The sequence below is a fragment of the Lissotriton helveticus genome, chromosome 5_1 (genome assembly GCF_964261635.1).
Source record: "Lissotriton helveticus chromosome 5_1, aLisHel1.1, whole genome shotgun sequence".
NCBI lineage: Eukaryota > Metazoa > Chordata > Amphibia > Caudata > Salamandridae > Lissotriton > Lissotriton helveticus.
Window position 1 is genome coordinate 1289190931 of NC_136065.1, and position 17410 is coordinate 1289208340.

At 46.4% G+C, this 17410-nt stretch overlaps 1 protein-coding gene across 1 annotated transcript in view; it reads left to right on the top strand.

The window, feature by feature from the left end:
* The window catches only part of PPFIA4 (PPFI scaffold protein A4), a 1997086-nt gene that overhangs the window by 1295774 nt on the left and 683902 nt on the right, over positions 1-17410 (top strand). Inside the window, exon 25 of the mRNA XM_078644121.1 lies at positions 929-1010. Coding sequence (XP_078500247.1) covers positions 929-1010 — 82 coding nt within the window. The remainder of the gene's footprint in view (positions 1-928; positions 1011-17410) is intronic.

Below are 17410 nucleotides of genomic sequence, written 5' to 3' on the forward strand. Positions count from 1 at the left end.
AAGAACTAGGACAACTCTTGCCCACATACACCTATGTCGTGTAAGCACTGTAATAATATTTTATGTGAGACTGTGTTGAATGTGGCGCTCAAGTTGAGCAGGATCAGGGCCGAAGACATGCCTTCATCCATTGAGCTATGGAGATTAGCTGCACCAGCTAATAAGGGCAGATCTGTGCTGTGTGCAGGCCTGTGTTCTTCCAAAAACATTGTCTGAATACTACAAAAATATTTCTCCGTTCCCTTGGCCAGGAAAGGTAGAGGGGAGACAGGGTGAGATTTATCTGGCTTCATGGAATCCAAAGAGGGGTTTTCAACATGAAACAGGCACTGAGGCAGATGACAAGAAAAGACTGATAATTGGCTAGTTGGCTGTTTTAGAATTAATCTCGATAAAGTGAGAGGCATAGTAGCCTTTGACTCTTAAGGGAACTAGGGTCAATCCGTGTGTGGATGTGGTCCTTGCGAAAGGTATTAATACCGTTACTCAATGTGAAGTTATCCAGTGGCTGAAGTGGGCTCACCTACTGCCCCGTGCTGCACGGTGTCGAAAGGGGCAGCGGGGGAATGTGAATGACAAAATAACAGACTAATGGATGAAGAGGGCTGACTGAAAGCAAAATGAAATGGTCTTGGCTAACGCCAGACCTGTAGAAAGTGGTCAGTTTATTAAGAAGCCCTGGCGTTCACTGATTTCCTTTCCATGTACAATCTAGCTGACCTAAATATTCTTGTCTCAGTGTGCACAGCCAGTATGCAGTAGAACCCAACCTTAAACCACAAATTGTCATATCATAAACATCAGTTCAATGAATGTGCTAAAGCATTTGAACAATGATTGAAGTGCCCTGGAAGTAGTGATGCATTCCAGAAAAAAAGTACAGAACTTGTTTTGTGGAAATGTTCTAATGCTTTTCTTTAATTTGCAGGCACGTGCTTCTAGAAGAGGCTCGGAGGAGAGGCATGCCATTCGCCCAGTGGGATGGGCCTACTGTCGTTTCTTGGTTGGAGGTAATGTTCTAAAGAAGTCTCTTTAATTAATAAATTGTATGGTCGATTATGTTCTGCGGCACGTTTTCATAAAAAAGAAGCCTCCTTATTCGTGTATAAAATCTTCATAAAATATATATAGCAGCAGAATCTTTCCTATACATTTTTTCTCATGGTGTATTTAAATTCAAAGCCTGACCTCATCTTCTCGTGTCTTTCTGTCAGCTTCTCAGAACAATTTACATACATACATACTTTCAGTATTCAAGTTTCACTTGAGTGCACAAAAGTTGAGCACAATTGAAGTCCATAGGTTTAACCTCTGCATTCGTTTGCAGTCGCAGATGAAAGTTATGAATGCTTGAAATTAATTAGACGGCCAGAACCTCTAAGGTTGGAAAAGTGATATTAACATCCCTGTCCCAAGGGTAGGGTCAGGATCAGGTCATTGGTAGTTGCGGCCATCTGGTGGTACAAATGACCATCGGTGGAATGTGATATTTTATGCACCTTTCATTGCCGATTGCCTACATGGCATACACTTTTGATTACAGTGGTTATAAAAATGCTCACAGAAAATATCGTTAGACATCATTTATCTCATAAAGTAGAAACTTGAGACACTGCGTTGCTCTGTTAGGCAAATGGTTATGTGTTATAAACAGGGACGGACTAGGGCAGATAACAGACCCAGGCACTATAGCAAAAGGCTTCCATTTGAAAATTGGTTAGTAGAAAAAGTAGCCCACATTTCTACCTGGCGCAAAAATGATCTTTCTAAGAGCTGCTGTCTGTCTGGTCTTTGGGAGATGGGGACCCCCAGGAATTAGTGATTGATACAGGCAGTGTATGTGGTAATCCACGATTTTCTTCCCTATCATATCCATTCTCTTCTACCCTCAAACTGCTTTTGGTCCATCGACGTTGCCTTTGATGAAATAATAGCACTCACAATGGGGCTTCTGGTTTCCTCCAGCTTGTCCCCCTCCTTCCCTGCCCGCCTTCTTTTCTTCAGCCGACTATGCATTCTTATACTGGATCAAAAGTTTATTGGCAGGTTGCATGCAGTGTTTTGCAGCAAGCAGTCTATCTAACTTTCCCAGATCTTTTAGGATTATTAAACGTTGCTCTCAGCAGATTTCTCGCAGATCTCCTTAGCAAGCACATTACCGTCTGACTCTGAGCAATTTATTGGAAGCATTATACCAGGAGGAGAAGCTCATGCAATGAGGTCATCAAGAGCCTTCATCCCCCAGCAGTTGCATTAACTCACATAGACTGCAGACCAGTGGTTACACTTGGCCAGCAGGTATATACCTGTAAGATACCTCGGTTTGTAATGTTCCAGTTGGTATTAAATGAGGTGCAGTCGGAGAAGTTCAGTTTCAATCTTTTGCTACAAACTCAACCTTTCGTTCTTCTAGGGAGAATACAATAAGCACCACTGTGTGGCTTCTCCTAACTCACATTAACATTGCTAGTAAACTGCATGACTCTGGTAACACATGGTAATTATAGACATAAGTAAAAGTGGGCAAGTATGTATGTTGTGTGAATATATAATGCAAATGGAAAAATGTTTCTGCAAAAGGCATGTCACTTTCAGATCGCTTCCAGGTGGACAGAGGCTAATGATTGGGATTTCACTTACAGCAAATAATACTTCCCTACCCCTGACAAACCTGACGACACCAAAGATGTTTTTCTGTCAAGGTCTAGACACATGTCAAAAGGTGACGGGTGTCTCCTTCAGAGGGTCACAACTAGGAGGAAAAACACACAATGGGGTTAAATCTCCTTTGGCAACCTATATGGTACTGGATTGATGCCGTAGACTACATTAGTGAAGTTAGCAATGCACCACACTCCCCCTTACATCAGGAAGGAGAAAAGAATGAGCAAGACACAGGTCCCGAGCCAGAAGTTGTATTACGATGTTGATCCAAATTGCAACAGATGTTAAGCAAGACAACAGATGAAAGGATAATTCCAAAGGAAGAATCTCAACTGTTGAGAAATACGTCCTGCAAGTGGCTGAAAGACTTAATCAAAAAATTGTGGAATTATTGCGTTGGGATGCATTTTGCCTTTTCACCTGCTGTCCTTTGTATGCCTAAGCTTTTAATGAGTGAGCCTGTAGGCATCACTCTAGTGGCACAGGTTGAAGAAGACGTGTTAACTCCTACTCATCACTACACAACTCATGCTGCTTAACTCCTGGTAAAGGCAGTAGCCTTTCACAACTACGAGGGCAGTGCTTTGGGCACCTTTCACAGTCCAACAAGACCTCCCCCCTTATGGCAGGCGTATTTAATGGCACATACGCATGATCCATGCTTGCCTATGACAGCAAATTCTGCATTAGGGATCCAGACATCAGTACAGTTGGGGCACTAAAACGGATCCGATTTTCTAATAGGGAGCCAGTGAAGAGTTTTCAGACTGAGCCCTAAAGGGGACCTTGGTGGAAGGTTTAGTACCAGCCTGGCAGCTGTATTCTGTAGGGCTTGGAGCCTGGTGACAAGCTCTTCTTTAATTGAGGCCATCAAAGCATTTCCTTAGTCAAGACGACTGATGATTAAGCCTTGGATAAGGGGTTTTCTTGAATCTAATGAGATCCATTGGAAGATCTTACGTAGGCTTCTCATTAGGTCATAACAGGTGCTCACTATTTGGTTTACCTGGTCTTTCATGGCTAGTTTGTCATCAATTTTTAATCCAAGATTGCGTACCATGGGTTTAGGAGAAGGACAGGGGCCAAGACTATGGGGCCACCAGTCGTTGGACCAGTGTTCATGAGCCATGCCAAATAAGATGATCTCGGTCTTACTGTCATTGAGTTGCAGATGGTTAGCTTGCATCCAGAGGTTAATATGAGTCATACAGTTTTTAAATCTAATTCTGGTATCAGTAGGGTTGGGACCGAGGGTGATTAGTAGCTGGGTGTCATCAGCATATGACAATACGTCAAACCCATATGATCTAATCACCTTGGACAGGGGTGCCACATAACGGTTGAAAAGCATGGGACTGAGTATAGATCCCTGGGAGACTCCCCTGTCTACCATCCGGCTACGAGAAGCTAGAGTCCCCAGTTGTACTATGGTAGTCCGCTCTTTTAAATAGTTTCTGGGCCAGCTTAGGGCTGTTGCTCTGATACCCATCTCCCACAGTCGTTGTTCTAATATACTGTGGGAGATGGTGTTGAAGGCGGCTGACAGGTCTAACAGGACAAGTATGGCGGACTTTCCAATGGCCTGAGCGAGTCTTATATTGTCGACTACCTCAACCAGAGAAGTTTCAGTGCTGTAACCAACCCTAAAGCCTGACTGAGAAGGGCCCAACAACTTGTGGCTTTCCAAATAGAGTGTTAGCTGTTTGTAGACAAGAGAGTCAAGTACTTTTCCAAAATAGGGGAGTAGGGAGATGGGCCGATAATTGCTGGGTTCATTGGGATCCATTTTTCCATTCTATAGGGACGTTGCTTGGGTTAAATATTAAAAATGTCAGTGAGACTTATCATATCATATTAAAATCACAAAAAAATTAATCCACTATGCAATCTGTGTAGATCAGTGCGTCAGCATCCCAAATAGGGACAGTACACTAATTCTGCAGAACACTACAACTAACCAATAACTGGACAGGCTGGCCACAAGTAGGCACACTATAGAAAGTTCTGCATAACAAAGCAGGACAGAGGAAGACTTAGTCTTACATTGCAGTTCTCTACTAGCTATATACTTTGACCTTCACTTATCTCTCTTCCATGCTGATGTCAAAGGAGGACTGTACAACAGTCCATTTGTGCAGATCTTTAACACACTTGTCCCTTCCCATCATACATGTTGAACCTCATAACATTGAAGAATGGTCCTCCTTGATGCAGCGACCTATACAGAAAATGTTCTCGAATCTTTCTAATAATAATGACACATTCTACAGAACCCTGTAAAACTAACTAATGCCGTCAGCATATCTCAAACAGGAAGTTGCGCATCTATCCCTCACATACATTTTATTCACCCCTACATTAAGTGCTGTATCTCACAACACAATTCCTGCACTTTGGTGATCATCATGCACAACATGGAAGCACTTCCCACATAGGCTAATTATTAAGACAACACTCTCCTACCCTCATACCCTTCGTGTGTAGCGTGATATTCATCTGGGGAAGCATTTCAGTACCTCACCTAGGAATTGTCAGCACAATATCAATGCTATAATAAAAACAAATCCACCAACAACTCATTCTGATGGCCCTCAAAATCCCAGAAACTTTTTAACTCTGTCTCCTGGAGTGTGCTCTAGGAATCCATCCTCTATCCCATCATTATCAGTGTTAGACCTGACACCTTTTGGCGTGGTTCTTCCCCCATCTTTTTGCCTCTGATTCATGTGTTTTGATGCTGTGCTGGATTTCGTTTTTGCTGATTGAGATGCTTTGGACACTCTGCCACTGCTGATCAGTGTCAGAGTGTAAGTGCTCCCTCTGTAAATAGTGATATTGATTGAATATACCTGATTGGCATATTTGTATCACCACGAAGTCCCTAGTAAAGTGCACTGTGTGTGCCAGGGCTGGTGATGACAGATGCTACTAGTGGGCCTGCAGCGCAGATTGCGCCACCCACATGAGTAGCTTGAAAATGGTGACTCAGGCCTGCCAGCGCATGGCCTGTGTGCAGTCAGTGACTGCCATGTCAGCCTGGCCAGTGTTCCCACTGGCTAGGCCTAACCCTTCCCTGTCTGTGCACATCAGTCACCCCTATGGAAGGCTCAAGGTACCCCCCTGAGCAGGGTGCAGTGTATGGGTAAGGTAGAGCATGTACTAGTGCAGGTCACATGCTCTGGTAGTGGGCTGCAGCCATTTTATGTGCTCACTGCTGTAAGGCTATCTTGCTCCATAGAGTAACATGGAGGAGGCAGGGCCCATGTGATACCAGCCTATCTTCCCATAGGAACAAGATGGGACATAAGTGAAAGATATCCCTGAACTCAGAATTTAATGACACATCTTTTAGTGAAGGGTGTTTTTAAATCCTGTAATGGAGAATAGCACTTTTAGAAAGTGGCTGTTCTCTTGTCTGAACCTTTCTGTGTGCCTGGGTTGTGGAATGCTTGGGTGTGACAGGGGGGCTGCAGAGCCCCCGGAGGAGAGGGTCGGAGCCAGCCCGGGGATGAAAGGGCACATCTGCTGCCAGGGAGGTGGGAGGAAGGAAGGCCTGATAAGTGCTGGGCTGTGCCTGCCTGCCTCCCCCATGATAGCTCCCTCCTGCCGGCCAACTGACACCTCTGGCCCTGAAGCTGACAGGAAGAAGAAAACCAGAGACACCTCAGTGCCCCGCAACCCCCAGAACTGGTTTAGACTGGACTCAGGGCTGCTTGCACAAAGACTTCAAAGACTTTGAGGGGTATAAGGAAAGGACCCCTGACTACAGAGATTTAGATTCTGAAATTCTACAAGCAAGAAGGACCTCGGCTGGAAGGAGGACGGCTGGAGAACTAAAGGAAGATTGCCTTGCTGTGTGCTCTAAGGGCTGACCTGTCCTGCTGTCTAACTGGAAGCTGAGGAGGAGAAAGGGACTTTGCTGTGTGCTGTGACCCTACCTACTTGAACCTGCCAAGACTCTGCTAAGTGCTGTGTCTACAACTGAATCTCCAAGGGCCTGAGAAGAGCTGGCCTCCTGTTGGGAACCCAGGGTTACAGGTTCCTAAAGCCTTGCCAAAAACAGCTGAAAGATCGCGCTGTGGTGACCTTGGACGAGTGGCACTCAACTGGGGAGCGTGAGGAGGGGATCGGTGTGCTCATCGGCACATTCCCAGCGAGGGTTGGAGGCTTGTGGTGCCTCCCCTCGTGAAATCCGCTCCCAAGGGGTTGTGAGCCTAGAGGGGGGTCTATTCGTGACCAGCGCCCTCGAAAACCCTTTGCCGCCAAATCACCATCGCGGCCCGGGGCCAGGAATACCCCCCAGGAGATCGCCGATCGTTGGGGAGCTGAAGCGGCGAAGAACGAAGCCGCCTCGCTCCCATTGGCTGAGGGAGCCGAGCCCCCTCACTAACGCCGCGACGGGATTGGCCCGTGCGGCGCAGCGTCATCAGTGGTGGTGGGCCGTGATTGGCCGAAGGAGCGGAGCGTCATCGTTGGCCTGTCCCGGGAGCCGCACTGCCATTGGCTGACTCCCGGGTGCTGCGGGAGGCTCGACCCAACGCCGCGACGGGATTGGTTGGTCCCGGCGCGGAGAGAAGGAGGAGAGGAGACGACCCCTCAGCGAGAGCTGACCTCGCCGAGGGACTCTGAAGCGTCCCGCACCCCTGGCCAGCCGTCCCCCACCAGGTGAGCAGCACCGCCTCCCCCGCCGCTCGTTGGATTGTCGAGAGCGGGCGGGAGAGGACAGGGGACCGGCCGGGGCGGGGACGAGGGAGATCTGCTGTGCGCGGGGCGCCCGAAGCTTAAGAACGAGTGAGTCTGTCCCGGGGGAAAGAAAGAGTCCCCGGGCCTCGCGGAAGGAGCGCAGTTGCAGCGCTTGAAGCCCGCACATAAGAGCACATGTGGGCAGGGGTTCCTTGCCCGTTTTTGAGAGCACATTTTCTTAAAATAAGTCAGTCGTGATTATTTTGGAACCCTGATTCACAAGAGACCTGAGACTATTGTTTTAAATAACAAGAACTTCCTATTTACAAGTACCAACATTAAGATTAAGCGCAACCTGTTATTGAAAAAGTGATTATCGTGCAAATGCTTGATTTACCTGCTGAAACTAGATAAAGTTATATATTTCTATAAAATATACTTACCTGTGTGGTCTCAGTTTGTGGTGGATTGGGGATTACGGTTGTGTTAAGTGCAAATGTTATCCACATTGCCTCTGTTTAGCCTAGACTGCTCGCGCCATGCTACCTAGAGGGTGAGCAGGGGTTATCTCAGAGGGTTATTCCTTCACCCTGACTAGAAGCAAGGGTCCCTACTTGGCCTAAGGTACTTACCTCTGCCAGCTAGAGACCCCCGGTTCTAACAATCAGCATCTACATTTAGCTCCTAGGAGTACATTTAACTGATGACAACATCAAGACTCATTGATTCCTCAGTGGGTGGCACACAACTGTAACTCAAGAGCTCCTCAGTGGATCACACTAAGCAGTGCTTGCAGTGCCTAATTTGAGTTGGTTGTTGCCGGTGGGGTCTACCGGCTTCCAGTTTGGAGGACAGGTACATATTTTTACTACTCAGACATTTCCTGAGAGCAAGAATGAGAAAAATACACAAAATGAAAAGAAGAAGGAAGAGAAAGGCAGAACAACCATCAAAAGGTGAGAAAGCAGGAACCTGCAAGAGAGAGATAATAGAACAGAACCGAGCCTGTTCTCAATAAGTTCCAAACTACTATTGATTCAAACCTGGTTAGTAGATATGAGGCACAGGGTCAAGACTGATTTGCATATGGCCATGTCTGAACTGGGGTGGCTTGGTGAGCAAAATAACGATGTATTAAACCCAGATCTGTGACTACGGGTGAATGTTTTGCCATTGTGCCACATTCCGTCCATCATCTTGTGTGTTTTGCTGTTCACCCTATGTGGGAATGGTATGCCCAGATGTGGGTCCTGTGCTCACTAAGCCACTGGAGTCAAGCTTTCCTGGCTGATGAAGGCTGATAGCTAGAAACCGGTTTTAGGATGCTTGATTCCGGTCAGGGGAAGACATGGCTTGGCAGTTCGGTCTGGACTGTTCCCATGAGGCACAGGGTCAAGACTGATTTGCATATGGCCATGTCTGAACTGGGGTGGCTTGGTGAGCAAAATAACGATGGATTAAACCCAGATCTGTGACTGGGGGTGAATGTTTTGCCATTGTGCAACATTCCGTCCATCATCTTGTGTGTTTAGTAGATATGTCCCTCAATGGGTTCATCGCCCAGTTGAGATTGTATGTTATATATACCTTCATATCATTCACTGGAACAGGAAGTGGTGTGAGCCTGTACCTATCATATACTTCCGAGGTATAGGTGATATACAGTACCTAATTGGCATTGCTAGGGATCACTTAGCATAAATAGAAGACTGTCTCATTTTAGAGTTTGTATGTTGTTGATACATTTTCAAACCACGTGGCTTATATACAACTACTTCTCTGACAGCACTGGTGCCTGTAAGAAATGATTGTCTATGTTCTAAACCCTCCTCAGCGCTATGCACCTGGCAGGCAAATAATGCTAATGCACATTATAGTTCATTATATGGATTTAGTTCAAGCAAGCACGCAGCCAATCACCAGAAAAGGCACTTACTGTCCATTTGCTGTTTCCAGGGAACTGCATTTTGTAATCATTTGGATACATACACCATTGGTCTGTCATGTGACACAACCCACTCAAAATACATCGGAAGTGATCTGTCAGTCACTATGCAGACATTCAACAAGGGAATCAGACTGCAGGGATGGCAGGCTTAACGTGCTCAGCATGCTCACTGCATAATCTCGAAAATCCTTCCCTCTGTGGGGATGTTTTTGATGTATTATGGTCTATTAAATGGGATTAGAACAAGTAATGATGCTGTCAGTCAGCAAGAAAAGACACTTGCTGTCAGTTTGCTCTTTCTAGGGACCCGCATCTTTTGCTCCTCTGGATATGTACTTTAAAGGAGCCCGCGTGCAGCTCCTTGCGGCTCAATTCCAAGTGACAATGACAAAAGAAATGAAATGAGAGCTCATTATGTCAATTTTTAAGTATGTTCATATTGTATTCCTTATTAGAATGCTATTGCATTAAACATCTTAAGAACAGCTCCCTAACAGGTGGTACTATTGTCAGCTGTAACACGCTAGTGTACCTTTTGGCATGCACCCCTTGACCAGTGTTAGCCATCAGTTCGTAGCGCCTCATTCTTTTATTCAGGCGCTTGAGTGGAGAATTAAGGGAATGCCTGACCGCGCATGAAAAACGCAGCAGACTTTATGTACGTTCAACACGGGCGATGCACGCCACCGCAGGTCCTGTCAGAAGCCCGTTTGCAGAAAAAGTAGTAATTAAAAAACGCCTGCTTTTATAGCGGAAGGGGAGAACCCAGAAGTAGGTGCTTGGGGAGTTCAACAACGACCTGTGTTATGGTGATGGTATTTGGCATCGAGTGGAGATAGCGGTCTAAGGGGATGCGATTTGGGCGGATGGCACATTGTGATCTTAAAAGTATTAGAAAGCTCAATAGAAAGTATCTAAAAAAAGAGTACAGAGTGTTATCTGGTATAACGATAAACTGGAGTCGTCTACTATAGTCCACGCTTACTTCAAATTCTGAGAAATTCAAACCTGATTTTCCCTTACACTCATGTAATAGTCCTATAAAATACTTGGGTATATGGACCAGTTAAGATTGTAATCCGAGAGTATTATGGGGTTGCTGTTTTCAAGCTGGAAGATCAAATCACAAGTTGGTTTGGTTTGTCAATACCAAGGGCAGCTCGCATTGGTCTAACGAAAATGGTGGTTCTTCCAATATTCTTCTACTACATTCTTAATATTACCATATCACTCACCCAATCCTTTTTTCAAACATTAGGGGCCTGATTCACAAAGGGCCTCAAGTTGTGGAGATTCCACCCGAGCGCGGAAAACTCCCCACAACTGTGGGACCGCCGCCACGAGTGCGGAGGCCCGTTGTAAATCAGGTCCATAAATTGTTACTTATCAGAGTGGCCTGAGCCAGTAAGCAGCCCAGATTGGCTTGGAAGGTAATAATACTACCGTACCAACAAGGCAGTTTTGACTACTCAGATATGGAATTATATTGCCTTCGTGTGCAAGCACTCTTTGCGTACTTTTGGTTCCACCCTCAGCATTACATGGCCCAATTGACAGTGGAAAATGTTAACATAGAACCAGCCCCATTACGAGCATTAATATGCAAGAAATGTCCTCAAAATTTATTGAAAACAGATTTATCAGGAGACTGCACTGTATTGGCCTGGAATAAACTGAAAACTAGAGAAGGTCTGGATGTATGGAATTCACCGGAAATCCCGCTGCTTCACCATCTTGGCTTAGCTTTGACTAGCGAGGGGAAAGTGATATCCCAATTGAAATAATGACACATTACAAAATGGGGGAATCTTTACAATCTGTATAATGAGGTTATGTTTTTAACCCTTGATGATAGATTTGTAAGATCCACTTTCGGCGGGGGTTGGAAATATTGCTGCTCACATCCCAACATTCTCTTGCCTAAACAATAGATAACAATTATTCATTCTTGATACCTTCATGGAATATTTCATACACCACTATGTATGCAGACATATGGACTAAGGCAGAACTACAGTTTTGAATGATGTGAGGAATCGGAAGCTTGGATTTCTGCATCTGGCCTTACCATGCCCTCAAATTTATAAGTACTGGAGGAGGTGGTTGGCATCATATCCAGAATGATAGACTGAAGTATTAGCCTTACCCCTCAAGTAGTGCTGTAAGTCTGGGTCAAACTAATAAGCAGTGCAAACAGAAAATGTACTGCTCTTACATCATTACTATCGCCGTAGCGCAAAGAGCAAGCTGGGCATCGTGGATGGACGTCTCGGTACCACAACGATGTTGTCGGGCGTCGTGGATGGTCGTTACTGGAACTCCATGTTGGTGGTCAATAAAAGCTGTCTATGCTGTAGCACAAAGTACAGATCGTGCATTGCTAGTTGTTGCTGGTAGGTGCTGTAGTGTAGAGATTAAGGTTCACTGCTTCACATAGCCAGTCGGTGCAGATGGCAAGGTCTTGGCACAAACACCAAAAATTTCGGGTTTTCTACTTTTTTTTTATGGAGGACGCAGCTGATGCCACAACAAGAGTCCAGGACTTGAGAGGCACCTCTTGGGGATCTAGAACTCACTCCGGCTGGTCCAGGAAGGTCCAGTGCAGTAGGTTGAGCTGGGCAGTTGTAGTGAGGCCTTTGGAGCTTGTAGTGTTTCTGTAGCTCAGAACAGAAGGCTGGTCAGCTGACCCTTGGAGTCCCTTCAACCTGGGATAAAGGGTGTAGGTCCAGTCTTTTTCCTGAGACAGCAGGGCTGTCCTCAAACAGCAGCACCATCCTCTGGTAGCAGGGCAGTCCTACTGTAGCATCCACATGTCCACAAGGGTCCTGAAGAGTTAGTCTGAGAGTCCCCTTTTTACACCTGGTGCCCACTTTAAAGTGGAAGAAACACCTGAACTTTCCCACTTACACAAGTGTCTGGAATAGGGTGACCAACTGGCATTGGTGCAAATTCAGGACGGTGAGTGTAAAAATTCAGGACAAAGGGTCAAAATTCAGGACACAAATTCAGGACAGGAGGTCAAAATTCAGGACAAAACTTCAGGACAATAGGTACGTTTTAAAGACACATCAGAGGCCGCGCAATAGTATATAAGTAAGCCCAGCCATTTCCAAACATATTCAACCATTTGCAAACCTATCCATCATGTATCCTTCCATCTATCATTTCACTCATCCATCCCTTCATCCATCCCCTCATCCATCCTTTCACTCATCCTCCATTATCCATCCATCCATCCACCCTTTCACCCTATCCATCTGTACACTTATCCATCCACTCTTCATCCCATCCATCCATTCACTCATCCATTCAGCCATTTACCCTTTCACCAATCCAGCCATCCTTTCACTTACTAATCCTTCCACCCATCCACTCTTTTAGTCATCCATCCATCCTCCATTTCTCTCTCCATCGACCCTTTCACTTAGCCATCCTTCCTTCCATCCATCCATCCACCCACCCGTCCATCCATCGACTCATCCACTCATGAATCCATCCATTGACCCTATCACTCATCCATCTATCAATTCACTCCTTCACACATCTATTCATCCTTTTGTCCATCTACCCTCCCTTTCACTCACTCATCCATCCTTACAGCCACCCTATCACTCATACGTCCATTCATTCACCCTTGCACTTATCAATCCATCAATCCATCAATCCATCCATCATTTCACTCATCCACCTACCCACCCATCATCCACCCAACCATCCACCCACCCACCCACTCATCCATCCTTTCACCCACCCACCATCCAATCCACTCATCTATCCTTTCACCCACCCACCATCCACCCACCCACTCATCCATCCATCCTTTCACCCACCCACTCATTATCCATCCATCCTTTCACCCACCCACTCATCATCCATCCATCCATCCTTTCACCCACCCACTCTCCATCCATCCTTTCACCCACCCATCATCCATCCATCCATCCGTCCTTCCCCTCATCATCCATCCGTCCGTCCCCTCATCATCCATCCATCTTTCCCCTCATCATCCATCCATCCTTCCCCTCATCATCCATCCATCTATCCTTTCACCCACCCCCTCATCATCCATCCATTCCCTCTTCATCCATCCATCCACCCTTTCACCCACCCCTCATCATCCATCCATCCACCCTTCCCCTCATCATCCATCCATCCACCCTTCCCCTCATCATCCATCCTTTCACCCACCCCCTCATCATCCATCCATCCATCCATCCATCCTTCCCCTCATCATGCATCCATCCATCCTTCCCCTCATCATCCATCCATCCATCCTTCCCCTCATCATCCATCCATCCATCCATCCTTTCACCCACCCACCCATCCATCCATCCTTCCCCTCCATCCATCCCCTCATCCATCCATACATCCCCTCATCCATCCTTCCCCTCATCCATCCTTCCTTCCCCATATCCATCCATCCCCTCATCCATCCATCCTTCCCCTCATCCATCCACCCTTCCCCTCATCCATCCATCCTTCCCCTCATCCATCCTTCTTTTCATCCATCATTCATCCTTCCCCTCACCCATCCATCCTTCCCATCCATTTATCCTTCCCCTCATCCATCCATCCTTCCCCTCCATCCATCTTTCCCCTCATCCATCATACAGCTACCCTTCCACCCATACATCCAGCTATTTACATTTTCTCTCCATCCTTCCCCTCACTCATCAATCCATCCATCCTCTCTCATTATCCATTTATTCAATCTTTCATTCATCCATTCAACCTTTCACTAATTCATCCTGCCATTCACCCATCCCTTCACTTACTTACTCGCCCACCTTTCCATATTAATTTTGAGCTGAGCCCTTTTGAGAAGAGGCCCATCAAGAACTTCACCCTCGCTGCAGGGGCCGTTCCAGGACTGGGACAGAAGCCACCCAGGGCAGAGACAGGATCCACCCAAGGGGGGGACAAGAGCCATCACAGGCGGGGGTGGACTGGAGCCACAACATGGGGGGACAGGAGCCATCACAGGCGGGGGTGGACTGGAGCCACCACATGGGGGGACAGGAGCCATCACTGAGGGGAGGGCAGGATCCATCACGGGAGAGGGAACAGGATCCACCAGGGAGGGTACAGGGGTGGGCATGCAGTATTCTAGTATCATCTTGGGCTCCTCGCCCCCTCCTGCACAAGACAACGAGAAGACAGGCTCTCTGTCCAAAATGCCATCCCCCACTTCCCCCACTGTGATGTATAGTACTTACAGGAGATACTCTAAGAGAACTGATTGAACTGATTGTCCTCCATACTTTGTTAATCAGTGTGGGTGCGATTGTGCCATTTCTTTATTTTATTACATTATAGACTGCATGTTCAAAGAACCGAGGTTGCTCCGTGAAGAGAAGCACGTGCTGCCTCGATGTAATCAGGGGTGTAATCTGGTCGAGTCTAGGATGTTTGGGGCCCTGGGTAGAAATGGAATGTGTGAGCCCCCCTCTAAATAGCAGAGACATGATGCATTCAGGGCTGTTTGCATCTGAATAGATGTCACTGCTCCTGAACCTGCAGCCCCTCCCTCTCAGTCACCTTCGAGCACCTCTTAACAGCTCATCAAGGGCTGGAGGTGTCAGGGCTGCCATCCCGCTGTGCCTCTCCAATGCTGCTGGATGTCTGAGCTTTGCTACTGCATGGGAGTCAAAAAGGGAGGTAGGGGCAAGCTGTGCCGGCTTTAGGGTGGGACGACCAGGGCCCGGCTAAAATGACGGACAAAAGGCGTCCGTTAAAGAATCCTTCACGGACAACGGACAGACGGCCGAAATTACGGACTGTCCATGAAATTTACGGACGGTTGGTCACCCTAGTCTGGAATTTCCTGCCTCCCTGCCCTAGTCCCTGTCTATTGGGGTGACACAATTGGCCAGTTTGAAATCCTTTGTGTGTGAGCTGGTACAGTGCTTTTGAGGTGCAAGTGTAGTATGTGACAGCTCCAGACCCCCCCTCAAGCCAGGATGACTTATCCTGCCAACACCCAGACCCTCTATTGTGATGCTGTCTGAGAGAAATACACAAAGGCCAGCTACACCTAGTCAAGCGACCCAGGAAGAGGCTGCAGGTACCAAATTGTTAGGACATGAAAATGGCAATTTTGTAAAAGTGGCATTTTCAGAAATGTGACTTGAAATCATCTGACTTTACTATTAAAGAGGGTTTTTAATTGCAATTCCTCAAACACCAAACAATATATTGCTTTATTCTTTACTTTACTAGGCACTTATAAGTAAATTAAATGTGCTATTTGGGTGTAAGATAATTTTACAATGTTTGAAGGATAGAGCACAGGCACTTTACTGAAAGGTCTAACAGGTGGATACTGACTTGTTTTTCTGGCTTAGGCTAACTAGGACTCAAGCCTCAATACCATCTTGTTCAAAGGGATGTATGACGTTACAACGCATACTTTTACTCCGCGTACCATTACAACGCGGTATTTACAACGAATACCGTTACAACGCATAGCGCTTTGGGGTGCTGGATAGTGGTAAGTATAATTTACTATTCTAACTCCAGTCCCCGTGGACCCTAGGGAAGGTGTTGGATAGTAAATTAAACTTACCTCTTATCCTAGAGCGCCCCCCAGCGCAATGCGTTGTAATGCCATGCGTTGTAATGCCCGCGTTGTAATGGTAGTGCGGAGTAAAAGTTGCGTCGTAACGGGTGTATACCTGTTCAAAGTGACTCATGTATAGGCGCGGGCGGAGAGCTCTGCTCCGCCCGTGGAGTGTGCGGAGATTTGCCTACTCCTCGTTCCGCGGAGTAGGCCAATCTCTTCATACTCCGCAGTGGAGCAGAGTTTACCTGCCCCTGCCTCCACCCCACTATTAAGAATTAATTGAAATACATTAAAGGTAAAAGAAAAAAAGTACCTTGACTGCAGCGTCCCCGGGCTGCCCTCCTACTCTTCCTCGCCGTCTCAGGGTGAGCTGCGGGTGTGTCTGCACATGCGCATTCCTTGCAAGAAATGCGCATGCGCAGGTGTGCATATCACCCTGAGACAGCTAGGAAGAGGGGGACAGAGAATGCACATGCATGGACGGCGAGGAAGAGGAGGAGGGCAGCCCGGGGACGCAACAGTCAAGGTAAGTCTTTTTTCTTTTACCTCTAATGTATTTTTAATTCATTCGTAATAGGGGGAGGTGGAGGCGGGTGGCGGAGCGGAGTTTGTTCCCAACTCTGTGGACCTCTGCGTAGTCCCGCTCTGCCAGCTCCGCCCAGGGTTACTCATGTAGCATAATGTTTATTCTCAGTTTATATTTTTGCCTGATGTTACTGCAAATAGCATCAGGCAGAAATATAATCAGAGAATAAACAAAATGTCATTACTTTATTTCTGAATGACACTGTCCTCGAAGGGCTTGCTATCGAGAGCCCAAATAAAACATTTCCCAAAGACCTTCGCATACACAATGGTATACTATTGCCTCAGATCCCACCATAGTGGGCTCTACTGACCATTAAAGACCCACTCCAGGGTTTGGCTCAGGCCTTTAACAAAGCCGCAGGACTTTAATGGATGGTAGAGCCCTCGTGGCTCTAAGGCTATTAGAACATTTTGCCCCAGAGGGCAGAATGTTCTAATTGGTAAAAAAAGGCTTCACAGTGCCCAAGAGGATTGAAAGGCCCTCAGGCTCCAGGAGGCCTTTTGTTCACTGCAACTGCTGTGAACAAACATTGAAATGTTGCCACTCCAGGCTTTTAAGAGCCATGGAACACTCCTTTGTTTTCAACGGATCTCCCAACATTCCAATGTTCTAATGCTGTTTATGTTACTAGTTTGCTTTGATGCCTCCGGATGACATTAAGTTAAAAGGATCAAATCAATTTTCTTTTAGTGGGTTAGTGCTAAGGTGTTCGGGTTACATGACGATTCATAATTCTGTAATTTGATTTGTTTAAAATGTAATTCTTTGCTCACAACATGAAGATTTTCCATCTTCAGTACTTTCTTATGGAGAAAATGGCCCTAAAACCTTTGAATTTTAAGGTGATCTGGAATATTTGCCTGACTTCCATTATTCTTCCTGACTTCTTATTGTTTTTGCTGCACATTTGAGACTTATCTAATATTTTTTATTGCTACGTTTATTAGAGTCTCCATGTCAATGA